We start from the raw sequence: 22,018 nt of genomic DNA, 5'->3' as shown, positions 1-22,018 counted from the left end.
GTCTCTACTAAAAAAAATACAAAAGACTAGCCGGGCGAGGTGGCGGGCGCCTGTAGTCCCAGCTACTCGGGAGGCTGAGGCAGGAGAATGGCGTAAACCCGGGAGGCGGAGCTTGCAGTGAGCTGAGATCCGGCCACTGCACTCCAGCCTGGGCGGCAGAGCGAGACTCCGTCTCAAAAAAAAAAAAAAAAAAAAAAAAGAAAGGCTAAAGCAGGAGGATCACCTCGGGTCAGGAGCTCAACAGCAGCCTGGGCAATACGGCAAGATCCTATCTCTACAAAACATTTAAAAAATGGTTGAGTATGATGGTGTGTTTCTGTACTCCCAGTTCCTTGGGAGGCTGAGGCAGAAGGATTGCTTGAACCCAGAAGTTCAAGGCTACAGTGCAGTGAGCTATGATTGTGCCCTATACCCCACCCTAGGTGATGGAGCGAGACCCTGTCTCAAAAAAAAAACAACAAAAGAAAGAAAATTAGACCCACCAAGGTATGTGGCAGTTGTGCTGCTTTTCGCTCAGTGCCCACTAGAGATCTGTTGCCATTAATTTGAAATGAGACCGGTTAGTGTGACTGTGCATCTTCCCTGGCAAGTTAAATGACTATAGTTTCTCTGTTTGTAAAATGGGGATAATTATAATAGCACCTGCCTCACAGGGTTGTGAGAATTAAAACAATCAGTAATGAATTAAAGCACTTAGGGCCGGGCATGGTGGCTCACACCTGTAATCCCAGCACTTTGGGAGGCCGAGGCAGGTGGATAGCCTGAGGTCAGGAATTTGAGACCAACCTGGCCAACAAAGTGAAACCCTGTCTTTACTAAAAATACAAAAATTAGCCAGGCTTAGTGGCAGGCACCTGTAATCCCAGCTACTTGGGAGATTTGAGGCAGGAGAATTGCTCGAACGCAGGAGGCGGAGGTTGCAGTGAGCCGATGACACCACTGCACTCCAGTCTGTGCAACAGAGCAAGATCCAGTCTCAAAAAAATAATAATAAAATAAATAAAAAAGCACTTAAAACAGCACCTGGCATATAGTAAGTGTTCAGTAAACACTAGTAGTCCCTGGTATCAGTTGCATGCAAGCCAAGAATAGGAGGATGGTCTGGTTGAGGTTTACCAGGAGAGAAAAACAAACCCTTGTCTTTCTCGAGAGTGTCTTCAAGGGTGTGCATGCCATGGTGGACTAGAATCTTAAGTGGGTAAGGAACTGGACTGTAAATGTGTTTTTGATGAAGCTGAATAAATTGTCATGGTAGAAATAACAGAGCAGGGTCAGGCGTGGTGGCTCACGCCTGTAATCCCAACACTTTGGGAGGCCGAGGCGGGTGGATCACCTTAAGGTCAAGCGTTTGAGACCAGTCTGGCCAACATGGTGAAACCCTGTCTCTACTAAAAAAAAAATACAAAATTAGTCAGGCATGGTGATGATTGCCTGTAGTCTCAGCTACTTGGGAGACTGAGGCAGGAGAATTGCTTGAACCCGGGAGGCGGAGGTTGCAGTGAGCCGAGATCTCACCACTGCACTCCAGCCTGGGCGACAGAGCGAGACTCCATCTCAGAAACAAAAACAAGAACCCCCACAAAAAAACAAGAATGATAACAGGACTGTTTGTGGACAGTGAACCAGGCGGTAGAGTCTTAGTGGTTGAGGGAGGGTGATAAAACAGGGGAAGCTAGCCTGATGACAAGAACTGCAGAGGAGCTGGGGTTTGACAGCAGGGGGCATAATGACACCCAGCCACCTCTTGTCCTTGAGGTGTGTACTGGGGACAGCTGGCCGTGAGCATTAAAGCCATCTCAGCTTGAGAGGGCTGGGGGATTGCCAGAGCCAGGCAAGTGCAGGGGCAAATGGATCATTCTGAGGAGAAGATGAGAAATATGGCAGAGTGTTATTATTTATTTATTTTATTAGAGATGGAGTCTCGCTCTGTTGCCCAGGCTGGATAGAGTGCAGTCGCAATCATAGCTCACTACAGCCTTGAACTCCTCCCGAGTAGCTGAGACTATAGGCCATGCCACCATGCTCAGCTAATTTTTGTACTTTCTGTAGAAATGGGGTCTCGCTGTGTTGTCCAGGCTGGTCTCAAACTCCTGGCTTCAAGCGATTCTCCTGCCTTGGCCTCTCAAAATGTTGGGATTACAGGCATGAGCCACTGTGCCCAGCTGGTTTTTAGATCCTTGAGTAGGAATTTCAGTGGGTTTGGGGCAGATTAGGGTGTGTGTGGAGCAGTATACAGGTCGTGGTGATGCCAGATGACCCAGAAGACCAGGACTTCTCTCTGTAGTGCTTGAGGTTAATAGGAGGATGGGGCAGGGGTGAGTCTTTGTTTTGTTTTTTGAGACAGGGTCTCACTCTTGCTCAGGCTGGAGTGCAGTGGGCAGTGGCGCGATCTCAGCTCACTACAACCTCCGTCTCCCAGTTTCAAGTGATTCTCATGCCTCACCCTCCCAAGTAGCTGGGGCTACAGGCGTGTGCCACCACGCCCAACTTAATTTTTGTATTTTGAGTAGAGACGGGATTTCTCCATGTTGCCCAGGCTGTTCTCAAACTCCTGTCCTCAAGTGATCCGCGGCAGGGCTGAGTCTTGTTGGCTCGTTAAGAAAGGTGCTCAGTTCCAAGGCTGGTCCTGAGTGCTTACCTGCCATACAACTCTTTAAGGCTGGAGGCTGTAGACATTGGAGTTCTCTGTGCAAACTATAAGGTGATCTAAGCAGCCTAAACCCTGGTTCCTCAGGGCCGGGGGTGGTGGTGCAGCCGGTGCAGCCATGTTAAAAGAGTTCAGGAGGTGAGAGGTTGTTTCAAGGCAGGGATAGTTAGAAGAGACTATGGAAATGTGGGGCAGGGCGGGGAGGGGGGGGTGCTGAGTATTGCGAAAACTTGTTTAAGAGAAATGGGAATGTTAAAAAAAGAAAAAAATCGTCATTACCTGCCACTGCAGAATTTAGCCCTCTGAATTTTTCTACATTTCTTTCTAAGCTCTGTCCAAGTACTGAAAGCTTTTATGGGTTGTAATCATATAGTACATGGTTTTTTTTTTTGGTTTTTTTTTTTTTTTTTTTTTTTTTTTTGAGACGGAGTCATGCTCTGTCGCCCAGGCTGGAGTGCAGTGGCCGGATCTCAGCTCACTGCAAGCTCCGCCTCCCGGGTTCACGCCATTCTCCTGCCTCAGCCTCCCAAGTAGCTGGGACTACAGGCGCCCGCCACTTCGCCCGGCTAGTTTTTTGTATTTTTTAGTAGAGACGGGGTTTCACCGTGTTAGCCAGGATGGTCTCGATCTCCTGACCTCGTGATCCGCCCGTCTCGGCCTCCCAAAGTGCTGGGATTACAGGCTTGAGCCACCGCGCCCGGCAGTACATGGTTTTATACATTCGTTTTTTCCTTTTAACAATCATATCCTAAATGTTTTTTGTGGTAGTCTTCACTGTTATGATGTTTAATGGTATGTGATATTGCATTGAGTGCTTATGATAATTTTCTTACCTCTTCTCCTGTTTTGGACATTTGGGTTGTTTCCAGGATTATTATATTATAAATGATTCTTCAGTGAACAAATTATCTTCATGTATTTTGAGGGAGGTTCTTTTGTCAAGATAATTTTTTTTTTTTTTTTTTTGAGACAGAGTCTTGCTCTGTCACCCAGGCTGGAGTGCAGTGGCATGATCTTGGCTCACTGAAACCTCCTCCTCCCGGGTTCAAGCGATTCTCCTTTCTCAGCCTCCTGAGTAGCTGGGATTACAGGCGTGTGCCACCATGCCTGGATAATTTTTGTATTTTTAGTAGAGACGGGGTTTTACCATTTTGGCCAGGCTGGTCTCTACTCCTGACCTCAAGTGATCCATCCACCTCTGCCTCCCAGAGTGTTGGGACTACAGGTGTGAGCCACCACACCTAGTCTTAAGATAAATTTTATGAATAAGAAATATCCTAGGACAATATCAGCTTTTTTTTATATATCTTGCAATACAGATAGTCAATTTGTTTTCTTTTTTTTTTTTGAGACAGAGTCTTGCTCTGTGGCCCAGGCTGGAGTGCAGTGGTGTGACCTTGCCTCACTGCAACCTCTGTCTCCCAGTTCAAGCGATTCTCCTGCCTCAGCTTCCCAAGTAGCTGGGATTACAGGCGCGCACCACCACACCAGGCTAATTTTTGTATTTTTAGTAGAGATGGGGTTTCACCATGTTGGCCAGGCTGGTCTCAAACTCCCGACCTTAAGTGTTCCACCCACTTCCGCCTCCTAAAGTGCTGGGATTACAGACGTGAGCCACCGCTCCTGGCCAGTGAGTTTGTTTTCAAAAGATTTTTCTGGCTGGTGTGGTGGCTCATGCCTATAATCCCAGCACTTTGGGAGGCCAAGGTGGGAGGAATGCTTGAGCCCAGGAGTTTGAGACCAGCCTTGGTAACACAGCCAGATCCTGTCAAAAAAGTTGGGCCTGTGGTCCCAGCTACTTGGGAGGCTGAGGTGGGAGGATCGCTTGAGCCTGCGAGGGTAAGGCTGCCATGACCTTTGATCGCACCATTGTACTGGGTGACAGAGCGAGACTGTCTCAAAACAACCGACCAAAAACTTTTTGTGCCTTATTTATTTATTTATTTTTTCCTGCTAGTGTACCAGTTCTATTGCAACCTTACTCATTAGGTGTTTTCATTTTTAGTGTCTATAAGGTTAGCATTTGAAATAGATAAAATTTCTTTCTTTTCTTTTTTTTTTTTTTTTTTTTGAGACGGAGTCTCGCTCTGTCGCCCAGACTGGAGTGCAGTGGCCTGATTGGCTCACTGCAAGCTCCGCCTCCCGGGTTCACGCCATTCTCCTGCCTCAGCCTCCCAAGTAGCTGGGACTACAGGCGCCCGCCACCTCGCCCGGCTAGTTTTTTGTATTTTTAGTTGAGACGGGGTTTCACCACATTAGCCAGGATGGTCTCCATCTCCTGACCTCGTGATCTGCCCGCCTCGGCCTCCCATAGTGCTGGGATTACAGGCGTGAGCCACCGTGCTCTGCCTGAAATAGATAAAATTTCTATAGGTCAGAAAATTGGGGAAGGGCGTATTTGGGTAATTCCGTATACTTGTGTGTACTGAGTCTTCTTCCCAATATAGTTTCTCGGTTTTTCTCCTTTATTTTCTACCTTTTCACAGAACTTTCTGTAAGTCTTATTCCCAACTCCCCAGCGTCTTTCCTGAGACTTGCCCTCCCCCATGGCTCTTGTGGGAAGCCTCTACTCCTCGTCTGGCCCTCTCCAGGAGACACTTTGCATCCTCTGCTCCCTACATCTCTCAGGGTGGGGCCGGGGAGCAGCTTCTTCATCCCAAATGCTGTAGCCACACAATTGCTCTTTCGTCTTGGTGAAACTTTTTCCTTTGAGGCTTATGCTGACTGTCTCTCCCGCTGTACAGCCTTCCTGTGCTCTCCAGTTCTCCCACCGTTTTGGTGACCTCAGGTATCCAAGCCAGAAGTCAGGGTCTCTGTCATCCTTTAATCTCCCTTTTCCTAATCCCTCACATCCAATTACTTCCCAAATCCCATCAAGTCCGCCTCATCTTCCTAATCCACCCACATCTGTCCATCCCACTGCCTCTACTTTAATTCAAGGTCTTATTATTTTGGGCCTATGTTGCTGAAACAGTCTCCTGCCTCCTTTTGCTCATTAAAACCATCTTTATTGACTGCCGATTCTACACCAGGTGCTGGGGAAGCAGTGGTGAGAGCAAGGCAGATGTGATTCTCTCCTTCTCTGATAGGTTTGACGGAAGGGGAGTGAGGAGCACCCAGGGCTATAGGAAAGCGGAGCAGGGACGCCTTGCTTAGCTGGAGGGGTTAGGGAAGCGTCCCAGAGGAAGAAGCATCTAAGAGACCTGAAGGATGACTAGGATTCAGCCAGGAGGAGTCGTTGGGGGAGATGAAGGAAGAATATTCCAGACTTGGAGCCTAGGACATGTGAAAGCCAGTAGGTTGAAAGTGTGGCGAGTTGGCACTTTATGGGACCTGAGAGTCAAAATGGCGGGACTCAGATTTTTTTTTTTTTTTTTTTTGAAATGGAGTGTCGGCCGGGCGCGGTGGCTCAAGCCTGTAATCCCAGCACTTTGGGAGGCCGAGACGGGCGGATCACGAGGTCAGGAGATCGAGACCATCCTGGCTGACACGGTGAAACCCCGTCTCTACTAAAAAATACAAAAAAACTAGCCGGGCGAGGTGGCGGGCGCCTGTAGTCCCAGCTACTCGGGAGGCTGAGGCAGGAGAATGGCGTGAACCCGGGAGGCGGAGCTTGCAGTGAGCCAAGATCACGTCACTGCACTCCAGCCTGGGCGGCAGAGCGAGACTCTGTCTCAAAAAAAAAACAAAAAAAAAAAAAAAAAAAAAAGAAATGGAGTCTCGCTCTGTCGCCCAGGCTGGAGTGCATCGGTGCAATCTCAAGTCACAGCAAGCTCCACCTCCCGAGTTCACGCCATTCTCCTGCCTCAGCCTCCCAAGTAGCTGGGACTACAGGCGCCCGGCACCACGCCCGGCTAATTTTTTGTATTTTTAGTAGACACGGGGTTTCACCACGTTAGCCAGGATGGTCTCGATCTCCTGACCTCGTGATCCGCCCGTCTCGGCCTCCCAAAGTGCTGGGATTACGGGCGTGAGCCACTGCGACTGGCCAGGACTCAGAGATTTTTAAGGGAATGAGCAGATAGAGATGAGCCTTGAGAGGTGGGTCGGGGGTAGCAGCGTGGTAATGGAAGGCTAGGAGGAGGAACTGGCAAGATCTGGTATTGGGTTGGACCAGGAGTGAAAAGGAAGTGAAGGGTGGTAGCAGTCAAGGCTGGTGCTCAGATTTCAGGATTGAGCACTGATGTGGAGTCCAGGAGGAACAGCAGGTTTGATGGTGGCGGATGCTAGGCACATTATGGACAAATTGAGTTTGAGCAACCTGTGGGATGATCAAGTGGCAGTTGGATATATGGGTTCAGAGTATAGAGGTGGATGCTGAAGTCCTGGCTGGTTGACATCAGCCTGAGGCCCCGCAGACAACTGACGAAGCGCAGTGTTCAGACTATTTATCTCTCACAAATCAGTAAGAAAAAGAGGGCTGGCCGCGGTGGCTCACGCCTGTAATCCCAGCACTTTGGGAGGCCAAGGCAGGCCGTTCACCTGAGGTCAGGAGTTCAAGACCAGCCTGACCAACATGGCGAAACCCTGTCTCTACTAAAAATACAAAAATTAGCTGGGCATAGTGGCAGGCGCCTGTAATTCCAGCTACTCAGGAGGCTGAGGCAGGAAAATTGCTTGAACCTGGGAGGTGGAGGTTGCAGTGAGCCGAGATCGCGCCACGGCACACAGCCTGGGAAATAGAGCGAGATTCTGCCTCCAAAAAAAAAAAAAAAAAAAAAAAGAAAAAGACAACAACTGGCCAGGCACAGTGGCTCACACCTGTAATCCCCACTTTGGGAGGCCAAGGTAGGCAGATCACTTGAGGCTGGGAGTTTGAGACCAGCCTGGCCAACATGGTGAAACCCCATCTCTGCTAAAAAGGATAAAAATTAGCCAGGCTTGGTGGTTAATAACGCCTGTAGTCCCAGCTACTTGGGAGGCTGTTAGAGTTGCTTGAACCCAGGAGGCAGAGGTTGTAGTGAGCGGAGATTGTGCCACTGCCCTCCAGCTTGGGGAACACAGAAAGACTGTCTCAAAAAAAAAAAAAAAAAAAAGGAAAGAAAGAAAATGGGCAAAATTTATGAAAAGGTGTACCTAAATGGCCAGTAAACATAGAGGAAATAATCTAACCTCTCTTATAGTAATGATGGAAATACAAATTTATGCTGTAATGAAATGCCATTTTACCACCTTCAAATTGAGAAAAATGTAACAGTCTGGTAATACCAAGAGGATAAAGAACAATAGATACTTTTTTTTTTTTTTTTTTTTGGAGACATGATCTTGCTCGGTTGCCCAGGCTGGAGTGCAGTGGTGCGAACATGGTGCACTGCAGCCTCAAACTCCTGGGGTCAAGCAGTCCTCCTGCCTCACTCTCCCAAACAGATGGGACTACAAGTATGCCAACATGCCTGATGAATTGTTAAATTTTTTGTAGAATTAGGGTCTTGCTATATTGCCCAGGCTAGAATAGAGACTCTTATATGCTGCTGGTGGGAGAGGATGTTGGGATAAGTGCTTTGGGAAAGAAATTAACATTATAGTATCTTTTTTTTTTTTTTTTTTTTTTTTTTTTTTTTTTTTTTTTTTTGAGACGGAGTCTCGCTCTGTCGCCCAGCCCAGGCTGGAGTGCAGTGGCGCAATCTCGGCTCACTGCAAGCTCCGCCTCCCGGGTTCACGCCATTCTCCTGCCTCAGCCTCCCGAGTAGCTGGGACTACAGGCGCCCACAACCGCGCCCGGCTAATTTTTTGTAATTTTTAGTAGAGACGGGGTTTCACCGTGGTCTCGATCTCCTGACCTTGTGATCCGCCCGCCTCGGCCTCCCAAAGTGCTGGGATTACAGGCGTGAGCCACCGCGCCCGGCAACATTATAGTATCTTACAAAGTTGACAAAGTGCATAGCATAGAGACCAGTAATTTTACTCTTCAACAGAAACTGTAGAGAAACCCTTCTACATGTGTACAGAATGTTAAAGCATACTAGCCAAAAAATGGAAAAACCATCAGTGACACTAAAGAGAAGAAGGGTAAATCAGTTTGACTATATTCATGAGTGGAGTACTATACAGCAGTGAAAATGCATGAATTACAGCAAACTGTGTTTCCATGGTTAAAGCTTCCTATCACAGAGGGATGTATATGATATGATACCATTCCTGTTAAGTCTAGGCTGGGCATGGTGGCTCATGCTTGTAATCCCAGTGCATTGAAAGGCTGAGGTGGTTCGATTGCTCGAAGCCAGGAGTTTTAGACCAGCCTGAGCAACACAGACCCCTGTCTCTACAAAAAAAAATTTAAAAAATTAGCCAGGCACGCTGGGTGTGGTGTCTCATGCCTGTAAGCCTAGCACTTGGGAGACTGAGGCGGGGGGATCACGAGATCAGGAGTTCAAGACCAAGCTGGCGAAGACGGTGAAACCCTGTCTCTACTAAAAATACAAAAAAATTAGCCAGGCGTGATGGCAGGCGCCTGTAATCGTAGCTACTTGGGAGGCTGAGGCAGAAGTTGCAGTGAGCTAAGATTGCACCACTGCACTCCAGCCTGGGCGACAGAGCAAGACTCCGTCTCAAAAAAAAAAAAAAAAAGAAAAAAATTAAGTCTAAAGACCTGTAAGACAATGTTAGATACTGTTTTTTTTTTCCCATAGTATCTCTCCTAGGCTGGGCGCAGTGGCTCACACCTGTAATCCCAGCATCTTGGGAGGCTGAGTCAGGGAGATCACTTGAGGCCAGGAGTTTGAGACCAGCCTGGCCAACATGACAAAACCCCATCTCTACTAAAAATACAAAAAATTAGCCGAGCATGGAGGTGAACTCCTGCAATTCCAGCTACTCGGAAGGCTGAGGCACAAGAATTGCTTGAACCCCGGAGGCAGAGGTTGCAGTGAGCTGAAATTGTGCCACTGCACTCAGCCTGGGTGACAGAACGAAACTCTGCCTAATAAAGAAATAAATAAATATTCCTAAGGAAATGTGTGACAGTGATAAATTCAGGATAGCGTTTACCTCTGAGGGAGAATTTCTGTTAGGAAAGGGGTTTAAACATATTTTTTTCTTCAGCTGGATGGACGGGTCACAGGGTTGTTTTTTAATAAGGTACTTTGCATGTTTGACCTGTTTACTTTTTTTTTCTTTATTTTTGTAGGGAGGTTTTTTTTTGTTTCTGTTTTTGTATTTTTTAGATAGTGTCTCACTCTGTCACCCAGGCTGGAGTTCAGTGGCACGATTTCAGCTCACTGCAGTCTCTACCTCCTGGGCTCAAGCAATTCTCATGCCTCAGCCTCCCTAGTAGCTGGGACTACAGGTATGTGCTACCATGCCCAGCTAATTTTTTTTTTTTCTTGTAGAGACAGTGTTTTACCATATTGCCCAGGCTGGTCTTGAACTCCTGGGCTCAAGCGATTTGGCTGCCCCAGCCTCCCTAAGTGCTAGGATTACAGGTGTGAGCCACTGCGCCCGGCCGATGTCCCCTCCACTCCCCTCCCGTCCCCTCCCCTTCCCGGCAGTGTCTCTCTGTGTCACCTAGGCTGGAGTGCAGTGGTGCGATCTCAGCTCACTGCAACCTTTGCCTCCTGGGTTCAAGGGATTCTCCTGCCTCAGCCTCCAGAGTATCTGAGATTACAGGCGCCCGCCACCATGCCCGGCTAATTTTTGTACTAATATTTTTTTAAAGAATCAAATGGCACCTAGCATGTACTCAGTAAGTATTTGAATAATTGGTTGGTTCTTTGTCTCTGGGTTGGGGTATTATTATTTGTTTCTTCCTCTCTAAGTGTTTATAAAGAAAAAGTATGAGGCCGGGCACGGTGGTTCACACCTGTAATCCCAGCACTTTTGGAGGCCGAGGCGGGGGGATCACCTGAGGTCAGAAGTTTGAGACCAGCCTGGCCAATATGGTGAAACCCCGTCTCTACTAAAAAAAAAATACAAAATTAGCCAGGCATGGTGGTGCCTGTTCTGTCTCAAAAAAAAAAAAAAAAAAAAAAAAAAAAAGGCTGGGCGCGGTGGCTCATGCCTGTAATCCCAGCACTTTGGGAGGCCGAGGCGGGAGGATCACGAGGTCAGGAGATCGAGACCATCCTGACTAACACGGTGAAACTCCGTCTCTACTAAAAATACAAAAAATGAGCCGAGCTTGGTGGCGGGCGCCTGTAATGCCAGCTACTCAGGAGGTTGAGGCAGGAGAATGGTGTGAACACGGGAGGCAGAGCTTGTGGTGAGCCGAGATCGCGCCACTGCACTGCAGCCTGGGGGACACAGCGAGACTCCGTCTCAAAAAAAAAAAAAAAGTATGAATCTATATGGCTTTTGGTAGCTAAATTTGACATTAAAGTCTGAGTTCACCTTGAACATTGAGACAGCATCTCTGCTCTGTATATGCACCCCATCTGCCACAACACTGCTAGAAGCATGCGCCTCAGACTCCTTTCCCTCCAGGTGACTCAGCCATTCCCACGTCTCTGTCTAGGTCCCTGTCCTTCGAATGGTGGAAGGTGATACCATCTATGATTACTGCTGGTATTCTCTGATGTCCTCAGCCCAGCCAGACACCTCCTAGTAAGTAATGTTTGCCTCCCCGCTCGCCGCCCCACCACCCAGTTTCAAGCGGGGCCTCTTGGGAGAGTCAAGGGCTGCCAGGGGTCTTCAGAGGAGGAAGGCTTGGCGTGCTTATCAGAGGGGCTGGTCAGTTGGCTTCCTCCCCTTCCTTTTTTTTTTTTTTTTTTTTTTTTAGATTGAGTCTCGCTCTGTCACCCAAGCTGGAGGGCAGTGATGTAGTCTCAGCTCACTGCAACCTCCGCCTCCCAGTTTCAAGTGATTCTCCTGCGTAGGTGGGATTACAGGTGTGCACCACCACACCCAGCTCATTTTATATATATATTTTTTGAGACGGAGTCTTGCTCTGTCGCCCGGGCTGGAGTGTAGTGGCCGGATCTGAGCTCACTGCAAGCTCCGCCTCCCAGGTTTACACCATTCTCCTGGCTCAGCCTCCCCAGTAGCTGGGACTACAGGCGCCCATCACCTCGCCCGGCTAGTTTTTTTGTATTTTAGTAGAGACGGGGTTTCACCGTGTTAGCCAGGATGGTCTCGATCTCCTGACCTCGTGATTCACCCACCTCGGCCTCCCAAAGTGCTGGGATTACAGGCTTGAGCCACCGCGCCCGGCCTAATTTTATATTTTTAATAGAGATGGGGTTTCACCATGTTGGCCAGGCTGGTCTCGAACTGACCTCAGGTAATCCACCTGCCTTGGCCTCCCAAAGTGCTTGGATAACAGGCGTGAGCCACGACACCCAGCCTGATTTTTGTATTTGTAGTAGATACAGGGTTTCACCATGTTGGCCAGGCTGCTCTCAAACTCCTGACCTCAAGTGATCCACCTGCCTTGGCCTCCCAAAGTGCTGGGATTACAGGTGTGAGCCACCGTGCCCGGCCATTCCTCCCCTTCCTTTGACAGCACCAGGGTTTCAGTGTCCATGTCTCTCTCAGCGTGGCCAGCAGCAGCCGGGAGAACCCGATTCATATCTGGGATGCATTCACTGGAGAGCTCCGGGCTTCCTTTCGCGCCTACAACCACCTGGTAGGGACCGCCACGCTCAGCCCCAGCACTCGTACTGGCCCGGCTCTCCTTCTTTGAAGGCAGCTAAGGCTTTGCAAGACCTGTTTTCAGCCCTTTCCTTCCCCCAGGATGAGCTGACGGCAGCCCATTCGCTCTGCTTCTCCCCGGATGGCTCCCAGCTCTTCTGTGGCTTCAACCGGACTGTACGTGTTTTCTCCACGGCCCGGCCCGGCCGAGACTGTGAGGTCCGAGCCACGTTTGGTAAGCATCTGTGCCTCCAAGGGAGGAGGAGAGGGAAGAGCACTGCCACCCGCACAGGGGCCTGTGTGAGCCGAGGGCCACCTGTGGGGTTTCACGCTGTCCTCTGTATGGCCTGGGAGCAGGTGCAGCCCAGTCGGCAGAGGAGCAAACAGACTCAGAGCAGGTAGGAAACCTTCCCAAGGTCAACCAGCTGGTCAAAGGACTGCTTCCTTCCTGAACCCATACCCTGTCAGCTGTGGAGCTTTTGGTCTCTGAAATCTTTCTAGAAAATTTTTGATAAAGCTGATTCCATTTTCCTGTAGGCCTTCAACTTGCATCTGTCCAAGGAAAAACTGAGATTTGAGAGGGATGAAGTGGGGCTTGGGCATTTAGGTCCTTTGGGAGGATAGATGTGGGGAGCATCAGAGGTCTTTGTCCTGCTTGTGACACACAGCATGGGGGAGATGTTGAGTCCAGGTATGTTGGTGCTGGGATGGGAGACAGACCTCTGCTTAGCCTGGTTAGTGCCAGGAGCCATCGCCCCCTCCCCCACTTTGTTCCTTCCCTCTCTAGCAAAAAAGCAGGGCCAGAGCGGCATCATCTCCTGTATAGCCTTCAGCCCAGCCCAGCCCCTCTATGCCTGTGGCTCCTACGGCCGCTCCCTGGGTCTGTATGCCTGGGGTGATGGTTCCCCTCTTGCCTTGCTGGGAGGGCACCAAGGGGGCATCACCCACCTCTGCTTTCATCCCGATGGCAACCGCTTCTTCTCAGGAGCCCGCAAGGTAGGGGTCACACCCTGAGAGCCCAAAGCACCTGGGCAGCGGGGCAGGAGCGGGGATGTAGTCTGCAGTGTAGGGGAATGGGGATGGGGAAAAAAATCCCAAGCCGAAGGAGTGCCTGGAGACCCCGAGGGAGGCAGAGACATCCAGGGCTTTGGGGGCGACTCCAGGTCCTGTTCCATGTCTCCAGGATGCTGAGCTCCTGTGCTGGGATCTCCGGCAGCCTGGTTACCCACTATGGTCCCTGGGTCGAGAGGTGACCACCAATCAGCGCATCTACTTCGATCTGGACCCGTGAGTGGCCGTGGCTCCTTCCTACACAGGGCCCTGACAAGCCTAGGAATGCCAGAGCCCAGCTGTAGGGTCCTAGCCCCTGGGTATGAGTGGTTCCTGCCCCAGGGATGAGGCCTCTGCCAGCAAATCTCTCCTCTCTCCCCCAGGACCGGGCAGTTTCTAGTGAGTGGCAGCACGAGCGGGGCCGTCTCTGTGTGGGACACGGGCGGGCCTGGCAATGATGGGAAGCCGGAGCCCGTGTTGAGTTTTCTGCCCCAGAAGGACTGCACCAATGGCGTGAGGTCCTCAGTTCCATTCCAGAGATGTTGGGGCTTGGGTTGGGGATGGAAGTGAATCCCAGAGGGAGCAAGTGTCCTCACTGAAGGCACTGATAGACCGTCCCCATCTCTCCCTCAGCCTGCACCCTAGCCTGCCTCTCCTGGCCACTGCCTCCGGTCAGCGTGTGTTTCCCGAGCCCACAGAGAGTGGGGACGAAGGAGAGGAGGAATTGGGCCTTCCCCTGCTCTCCACACGCCATGTCCACCTTGAATGTCGGCTTCAGCTCTGGTGGTGTGGGGGAGGCCCAGACTCCAGCATCCCTGATGATCACCAGGGCGAGAAAGGGCAGGGAGGAACGGAGGGAGGTGTGGGTGAGCTTATATAAAAAGGTTTTTATGATACTAGAGTCTTCGTGTCTGTTTGTGGGGGGGCGTATGAGTGAGGTGGGGGTCGGGCAGGGGGACTGGCGGGTTCCCTGGTCCAGCAGCAGTGGGTATGGCATATTGTTCCTGAAACCAGGGGTTGAGAGGTGGGACTAGGCAGGAGCCAATGGGGTGGCTGAGCTTGATGTGAAGTCAAGTGGGTGGGGGTGGGGCTTCATGCCATTGACTGGTTGGTTGCTAGGCAACTTGGTAAACTGAAGGGGGAAACCTGTTTGAAATCTCACTCCCAAGGTGGGGGTGGCAGGGGTCAGGGTGAGCCGGGCTGAGCAGGAGCTGGGTCAGACTGTTGGGTGTGACCGTATGAGACTGTGCAGACAGTGACAGGGTGGCTGTCACCCACACTCCACACTGCCATTCTCCAGCAGCATGGGGACCATTACTCAGCTCTGAGGGGAGCAGGAGCACTCCCCTCCCCTCCCCGGGGCTCCCCAGGAGGCAGACAACCCAGTTGCTAGAGTCAAGGACACACCTAAAAGAGGAAAGGTGTTGAAAAATACAGTCGTCACCTTTGGTATTGCTGTTCCATGCGGGGCGCGCCGAGGGTCTTATTCATTCAGCAGCTGTCGCTGGGCTTGTTTCTCCATTTGTCTGCTCTGTCTTTGGGGGTGGGGGGATGAGTGTGTCATTTGAAGCAGTGACTCCTCCCTCCTCCCCCCAACACCTTCCCAAACACTGACAATGGGGGGACTTTGAAGAAATACCGCCAGCAGGGGATGTGATTTTGGACCTCACAATCAAAGGGAAGGGACGAAAGGCCTGTGGAGGCTTGAGAGGGAGAGGAATGTCACCCCTGCCCAGAGGTGCTGAAAGCCAGGGCTCTTACACCCGAAAAGGCAACTCCTCCCTTCCCCCAGGATAATTGGAAACAGCCCTTCCTGCGCAGGGCCGGTTTGGGGTTGTAGGTACGCCCCTTCTCCCAGCCCCACTTCTCCCCGCAGCCATCTAGGAAAGGCCCAAGTGTATCCCTTAAACTCTTATTTTTCACTACCCCCCAGGTAACAACAGCACATGGTCCATGGAGCGGTGACAAAGGAGACCCCAAGAGTGGGAGTTGCGCAGCCTGGGTTTGGTTTCTAGCTTTATCCCAGACTTCCTGTGTGACCTTGGGCAAGTCATGGGGCCTCCCTAAGCCTCGGTTTCCTCATCTCTGCAATGGGATCGTTAGCTCTGCCCCTCCCACTTCACACAGGTAGTCGTGACGATCAGCTCCGCCGCAGTCTGTAAAGTGCCAAGCCTTCAAGGTTATTATTATTCTCTCCAGACCTGCCGGGAGCAGCGGTGTTGTTTTGGGATGGTGGAGAAGGCTGCGGGAGCGAAAGGGGTGGGTTCCTCGGGGTGGAGAGGGCGAGAGCCTTTCTGGATTCGAGAGAGGAAGATTCCAGCAGCTTGGGCGATCGGAGGGCAGGAGGGGAGCCGGGCAGAACTCAGCCGGAGCCAGAGGCTCGGAGACACAAAGGGGGCGTGAGAGTCCGCGCCGGGGGCTGAGGCGGGGCGGCGGGCGGGAGGTGCGCGAGGTGAGGGAGGTGTGGGGGGCGTGGGCCGCGGGATGCTGCCGCCCGCTCCGCCTCGAGCTCCAGCTCCGGTTTTTCCCTCCACCATCCTCTCCCCATCCCCGCCTCTCCTTTAACTCCCCCCTCCTGGGCTCGGGACTGGTTTCCTCCCTTAGCCCGCTGCCCTCAATCCCGGCGAGGCTGGGGCTCCGGCTCGGCGCCCCATTCCTCGCTCCCTGGTCCGGCGCCCCATGCCGCCCCCGCCCGGCCCCCGGCTCCCCCAGTCCCCCACTTAGGCGGGCTCACAGATCCCGGGGTGCTGGCGCGTGGGCCGGGGGCGCGTAGGGCGCCTGCAGACGGCCCCTGGAAGGGCTCTGGTGGGGCTGAGCGCTCTGCCGCGGGGGCGCGGGCACAGCAGGAAGCAGGTCCGCGTGGGCGCTGGGGGCATCAGCTACTGGGGTGGTCCGGGCTGAAGAGCCAGGCAGCCAAGGCAGCCACCCCGGGGGGTGAGCGACTTTGGGGTAGTTGGTGCCCCGCCCCCCAGGCCTTGGCGGGGTCATGGGGCCCCCCCATTTTGGGCCGGGGGGCGTGCGAGTCGGGGCCCTACTGCTGCTGGGGGTTTTGGGGCTGGTGTCTGGGCTCAGCCTGGAGCCTGTCTACTGGAACTCGGCGAATAAGAGGTGAGCGGCCTGCGGCTGGGGAGACCCCAGATCCTAGGGCAGTGGGTAGGGAAGTTTTGGGGACTTGGGGGCTGGCTTCTGTGGGCAGGGAGGAGGCGGGAGGGAAGGTGCTGGTGCTCTGATGTGTGACGGGTTACTAGACAGGTGATCTTGGGAGCCAGACTCCGGGTCCCACGCAGAGCTGGATGCGGGTGGTGCTATGGATGTCAGGAGTTTGGAGACCCCAAAGGGGCAAGGAGAAGAAAGTTCATGGGTAGCCGGGAGGGCAGTGAGGTGGGTATTTGGATCTGTGGGAGGCCTGCGTCGGGGGCTGGGCTTGGAGGGAGCCTGGTTACTGTCAGCTCTCAGGAGAGAGCTGCAGATTAGGTGCTGCAAGTGGCTGAAGGGAAGGCAGGGCAGGGTGCCTCCCTCCCCCAGAGGGACTGGGCATCCGAGATGGGAGGCAAGGGGGTTCCATTTGGGGGCTCTGGGGACAACTTCCCCAAGGCTCCTTGACTCACTTCACAGTCTGTCTCCCAACTCTTCCCCACAGCCAGAGGGTCGGTGAACTGTTGGCTGAACGATTTCCCAGCCAGAACATATTCCTGCCTTCCTGGCTTGCGGGTCTCTTTCTGGAAGCAGCCTCGAGCCCCCGAACCCTCCTTCCTTCCCTTTTGCATCTGGAGTCCTGAGGACTCCATTGCCTCCTCCCCCCATCTTTGCTGCAAACTCTTCTGTCAGACCCTCCGTTCCGTGGCATGCCTGCTTTGCTCTGAAAAGAGGCCAGGGGTCAGATGAAACTTCAAGCCACGCTGGGTAGGACAGAACCTTCGGGAGGTCAGCTGGGTCCCTTGCCTGCATGCAGATCCCACTTCCCGCTCGTAAAAGAGTTGTGTTTTGAAAAATTCCTACTTCCCTGGGGAGACTGTGTGAGGCTATGGGAAGCAGGTGGGCTTTGGAGCTTATCAAATCCTTGTTCTTAATCCTAGCTCTGCCGCTTTCAGCTGTGTGGCCTTGGGCATGTCACTTAACCTTTCTGAGTTTGTATCCTCAATCCTTACAGCTATTATGAGTATTAGCGGTCAGGTGTTTGAATGTATTCTGTGCTCATTAAAGGAGAGCTAGGATTATTGTTCCTCTCTTTACTTCCCAGCCTCCCTCACACTTCTCTGCCCTGCCATCCCTCCCTCTCTTTTTCCCGGATCTCTTTGGGTATAATCTCAATGTCTTTTCTGTACTCAGTCACCTACCCGCCAACTCCCAGCTGCAATGTGAGTATCAGGTGTGTAGCTTGAGAACCTAAGCTTGTTTTCACAGGGTAGAGAAAAGGGAGTTAGGGTGTCCTGGGGGCTCTTTTGGATGTGGGGTGGGAGTGGGACACTTGGGAGTCTGGGAAGATATCAAGTAGCAGCCCCCTGGGACCCAGTCCTGAGACCCTGTCTCACCTATTAATGTCCAGGAAGGGGCTGCAGGGGTTGGCAAGTTGTGGCTGTGCTGGGACAGTGGATGCCTGGGTGCACTGGCCAAGGAGATGGTGAAGTGTGTTGGTTGTGGTTAGAAAAGTCAACTCCTTTCCTTTCCAAAGCAATAAGCAGTTGCCCCAGAAGTCTAAGACCCAGTGTGGGATTCTGAGCGGGAGAATGACTCAGGCAGCAGCTCCCTAGACCCTGGTTCCTATCAGCCCCATTGATGGTCATGACCAAACCAGGCATTTGCCTTCTGTCCTATTAGCTGGCTAACTTAGGACACTGGTCTGGACCACCCTCCACACAGGCCCTCCCTGACCCGCCCCCTTTGCCCCGAAATTCAGTGGTGGCCTGGAGGAGGGGAGGCTCTGCCCCCATGGTTGGCTGCCATGGAATAGTGAAATCACCTGGGAGGGGTGGGCTGTGTGGTTCCAGAGAGGCCAGCTCCTTGGTAACTGGCATCCTGTTGCCATGGCAACGGGGCTGGTGATGGAGCGGGAGATGGCAGTGTGCATGTGGTGAGGGCGGGCTGAAGAGTGCATTTGGGCACACCAAGGGGCAGGAGACCTCTGAGCCTGGCTTCCTGCTGCTTCCAATGTGAACGCACAGAGTTCTTGGTGCCTGCTCTATAAGAACTGACTTTCCACTCAGACAAAGGCGGGCAGGCGTGAGCTGAGAATTGCTGTCCTGGAAGGTTGTGGGGTGAGGGAAGGAAAGCTCTGGGGGCCAGACCTCTGACATCTCTTCCTTGTCCACCTTACCCTCCTCCCCATAGGTTCCAGGCAGAGGGTGGTTATGTGCTGTACCCTCAGATCGGGGACCGGCTAGACCTGCTCTGCCCCCGGGCCCGGCCTCCTGGCCCTCACTCCTCTCCTAATTATGAGTTCTACAAGCTGTACCTGGTAGGGGGTGCCCAGGGCCGGCGCTGTGAGGCACCCCCTGCCCCAAACCTCCTTCTTACTTGTGATCGCCCAGACCTGGATCTCCGCTTCACCATCAAGTTCCAGGAGTATAGCCCTAACCTCTGGGGCCACGAGTTCCGCTCGCACCACGATTACTACATCATTGGTACTGCTGGGCAGAGGGCACGACTGAGTGAGGGGCTGCTCCTGATACTGAGCAGAGAGGGAGGGGGACCCCTGCAGCCAAGAGGGAGATCCCAGTGCCCTCAGGCGGTGTTCACACCAGGGCGTGGGGCCAGAATTGGGGCTAGACTCTGGAGTGCCAACCTCTTCCTCTGATTTTTCTCTCCCAGCCACATCGGATGGGACCCGGGAGGGCCTGGAGAGCCTGCAGGGAGGTGTGTGCCTAACCAGAGGCATGAAGGTGCTTCTCCGAGTGGGACAAAGTGAGTGGGGCTGGGGGACACCTCCTGGGCGCGAAGGGATGTTGGGGCAGTACGATCATGGTCAGGGGCAGTTGTCTCAGCTCCTCTCTTGGGCCTTCCTCATCTCCAGGTCCCCGAGGAGGGGCTGCCCCCCGAAAACCTGTGTCTGAAATGCCCATGGAAAGAGACCGAGGGGCAGCCCACAGCCTGGAGCCTGGGAAGGAGAACATGCCAGGTAGGAACCAGGGGCTAGCTCCCCGCCTTCCCCAGCTTCCTCTGCTCTCAGACCCCAGCTGCCCTGCCGTCACCCTCCCTCCCTCTTCAGTTTTGGGGGCGGTGATACAGGAAAGAGGAGAAGAGAGGATGGGAGGGTGGGAGGGGAATGGAAGCCAAATGAGGAAAAGACTCAATTAGAACTAATTAGCCAAGTCAGTGCTTCAATCAGTGCTGTCAGAGAAGTGGGGAGGACTCCGTGGCAGGAAGCTGAAGGGCTGGACACCTGGATTCTGAGTGGGGTTTGGCGGGGGAGGGGAGGTAGGGTCCCCAAAGGGCCTGGGCCCTATAAGGGAAGCCCATGGGGACCCCCAGGGTTGGGTGTCCAGATGCCCAGGTGGCTCCTTCAGTCCCTCCCCCTCTTTCCTCCTTCACCCCTTCCCTGCCAGGTGACCCCACCAGCAATGCAACCTCCCGGGGTGCTGAAGGCCCTCTGCCCCCTCCCAGCATGCCCGCAGTGGCTGGGGCAGCAGGGGGGCTGGCGCTGCTCTTGCTGGGCGTGGCAGGTGCTGGGGGTGCCATGTGTTGGCGGAGACGGCGGGCCAAGCCTTCGGAGAGTCGCCACCCTGGTCCTGGCTCCTTCGGGAGGGGAGGGTCTCTGGGCCTGGGGGGTGGAGGTGGGATGGGACCTCGGGAGGCTGAGCCCGGGGAGCTAGGGATAGCTCTGCGGGGCGGCGGGGCTGCAGATCCCCCCTTCTGTCCCCACTATGAGAAGGTGAGTGGTGACTATGGGCATCCTGTGTATATCGTGCAGGATGGGCCCCCCCAGAGCCCTCCAAACATCTACTACAAGGTATGAGGGCTCCTGTCACGTGACTCTCCTGAATCCAGCCCTTCTTGGGGTGCTCCTCCAGTTTAATTCCTGGTTTGAGGGACACCTCTAACATCTCCTCGGCCCCCTGTGCTCCCCCAGCCCCTTCACTCCTCCCGGCTGCTGTTCTCGTCTCCACTTTTAGGATTCCTTAGGATTCCCACTGCCCCACCTCCTGCCCTCCCGTTTGGCCGTGGGTGTCCCCCTCTGTCTCAGTGTCCCTGGATCCTATTTCCTTAGGGAGGGGCACTGGCTCAGCCTCCTCTCTGACCATGACCCAGCAGGCATCCTTGTCCCCCTCACCCACCCAGAGCTAGGGGCGGGAACAGCCCACCTTTCGGTTGGCACCGCCTTCTTTCTGCCTCTCACTGGTTTTCTCTTCTCTCTATCTCTTATTTTTTCCCTCCCTTCTCTAGGTCTGTTCTTCTTCCCTAGCATCCTCCCCCACCACATCTCCTTTCACCCTCTTGGCTTCTTATCCTGTGCCTCTCCCATCTCCTGGGTGGGGGCATCAAAGCGTTTCTCCCCTTAGCTTTCAGCTCCCCTTCTGACCTCTCAAACCAACCACTCCCCTCAGTCTGCCAAAAATGGGGGCCTTATGGGGAAGGCTCTGGCACTCCACCCCAGCTCAGGCCATGGGCAGCAGGGCTTCCTTCTCTGTCCTGGCCCAGGCCTCTACATACTTACTCCAGCCATTTGGGGCGGTTGGGTCATGACAGCTACTATGAGAAGAAGTGTTCCGTTTTGTCCAGTGGCCAATAGCAAGATATGAACCGGTCAGGACATATATGGACTTGGTCTGATGCTGAGTGGGCCACTTGGGACCGGAAGTGACTTGCTCCAGACAAGAGGTGACCAGGCCCGGACAGAAATGGCCTGGGAAGTAGCAGAAGCAGTGCAGCAGGAACTGGAAGTGCCTTCATCCAGGACAGGAAGTAGCACTTCTGAAACAGGAAGTGGTCTGGCTGGAACTCCAAGTGGCTTAGTCTGGGGGATCGGGGGGTGGGAGGTGGATGGTTCTTACTCTGTGGAGAAGAAGGGCGGGAAGAACTTCCTTTCGGGAGGAAGCTGGAACTTACTGACTGTAAGAGGATAGAGGTGGACCGAGAAGGACTTTTCCCAGTCTTCAGTGGCACTTCCCAAGATCTCCCTTCCCTTGTGCTCTGTGCTGATTTTAGGACAGCTAAGATGACTGCCATGTGCTGTGGCAGGCCCAATTTGTCTTGTTCTTTCCTTTCCATATCCCAGTATAATCTCTGTTCATCAACAGTACTACCCCAAGAATCCATGTGTTCTCCCGAGTAACCCAGATGGCTGTCTTGTTCATTCCATCCTCCATTTCCGACTCCTTTCAGACTCAACATAGTTCCCTTCTTAGTGACCAAAATGGTGGCCTACTGGCTGGTCTAGCTGACGGTGGTGGTATTTAGCAAAGGCCACTGTTCCCATAGTGACCAGCTGATACCACTTCCTGCCCTCTAGTGTGCAATTGGGTGTTGCCTCAGTTTCCTCCCAGCTCAGTTTTATTAGATCAAAGCTGCTGTTGGGCACCAGGTCGGCCACCTCAATCACCAGCCAAGATGGTTGCTTTGTCCACCAGAGGTCAATCACCTCTCTGGTGCTGTAGTTCCCAGCTCCTTCCTGATTTTTCTAATCGCTCCTTCTGGGAAACAGGAAGTTGATATTGCCATGGTGGCGGGGTATGCCGTCACCTCAATAGTTTTACTGTAAAAGGGAAATTTGAACAACAAAAACCAAAAAAATAAAAATAAAAATAAAAATCTTCAAAAGTT

At 52.9% G+C, this 22,018-nt stretch overlaps 2 protein-coding genes across 3 annotated transcripts in view; both read left to right on the top strand.

Moving 5' to 3' along the window:
* Positions 1–14,157, top strand: part of WRAP53 (WD repeat containing antisense to TP53) — a 121,282-nt gene extending 107,125 nt beyond the window's left edge. Inside the window, exons 6-12 of the mRNA XM_050765334.1 lie at positions 11,097–11,185; positions 12,116–12,206; positions 12,314–12,446; positions 12,999–13,207; positions 13,395–13,498; positions 13,645–13,779; positions 13,895–14,157. Of these exons, the coding sequence (XP_050621291.1) occupies positions 11,097–11,185; positions 12,116–12,206; positions 12,314–12,446; positions 12,999–13,207; positions 13,395–13,498; positions 13,645–13,779; positions 13,895–14,141 (1,008 nt within the window). The 3' untranslated portion in view covers positions 14,142–14,157. The remainder of the gene's footprint in view (positions 1–11,096; positions 11,186–12,115; positions 12,207–12,313; positions 12,447–12,998; positions 13,208–13,394; positions 13,499–13,644; positions 13,780–13,894) is intronic.
* Positions 14,158–15,749: 1,592 nt separating this feature from the next.
* On the top strand, positions 15,750–22,018 carry EFNB3 (ephrin B3). Of its 2 annotated transcripts, none has more exons than XM_050765387.1 (5): positions 15,750–16,369; positions 18,590–18,882; positions 19,070–19,162; positions 19,272–19,376; positions 19,804–22,018. In XM_050765387.1, the coding sequence occupies exons 1-5, from the start codon at positions 16,248–16,250 to the stop codon at positions 20,211–20,213; spliced, it is 1,023 nt and encodes a 340-aa protein (XP_050621344.1). In that variant the 5' UTR covers positions 15,750–16,247; the 3' UTR covers positions 20,214–22,018. The 2 variants fall into 2 exon arrangements, with proteins under 2 accessions (XP_050621344.1, XP_050621345.1); XM_050765388.1 differs by having other exon boundaries at positions 19,234–19,376; positions 19,804–20,242.

Source organism: Macaca thibetana, chromosome 16, assembly GCF_024542745.1.
Source record: "Macaca thibetana thibetana isolate TM-01 chromosome 16, ASM2454274v1, whole genome shotgun sequence".
In the NCBI taxonomy this organism is placed as follows: Eukaryota; Metazoa; Chordata; class Mammalia; order Primates; family Cercopithecidae; genus Macaca; species Macaca thibetana.
Note: the sequence above shows the minus strand (reverse complement) of the source record. Positions and strands in the feature narration are given on the sequence as shown.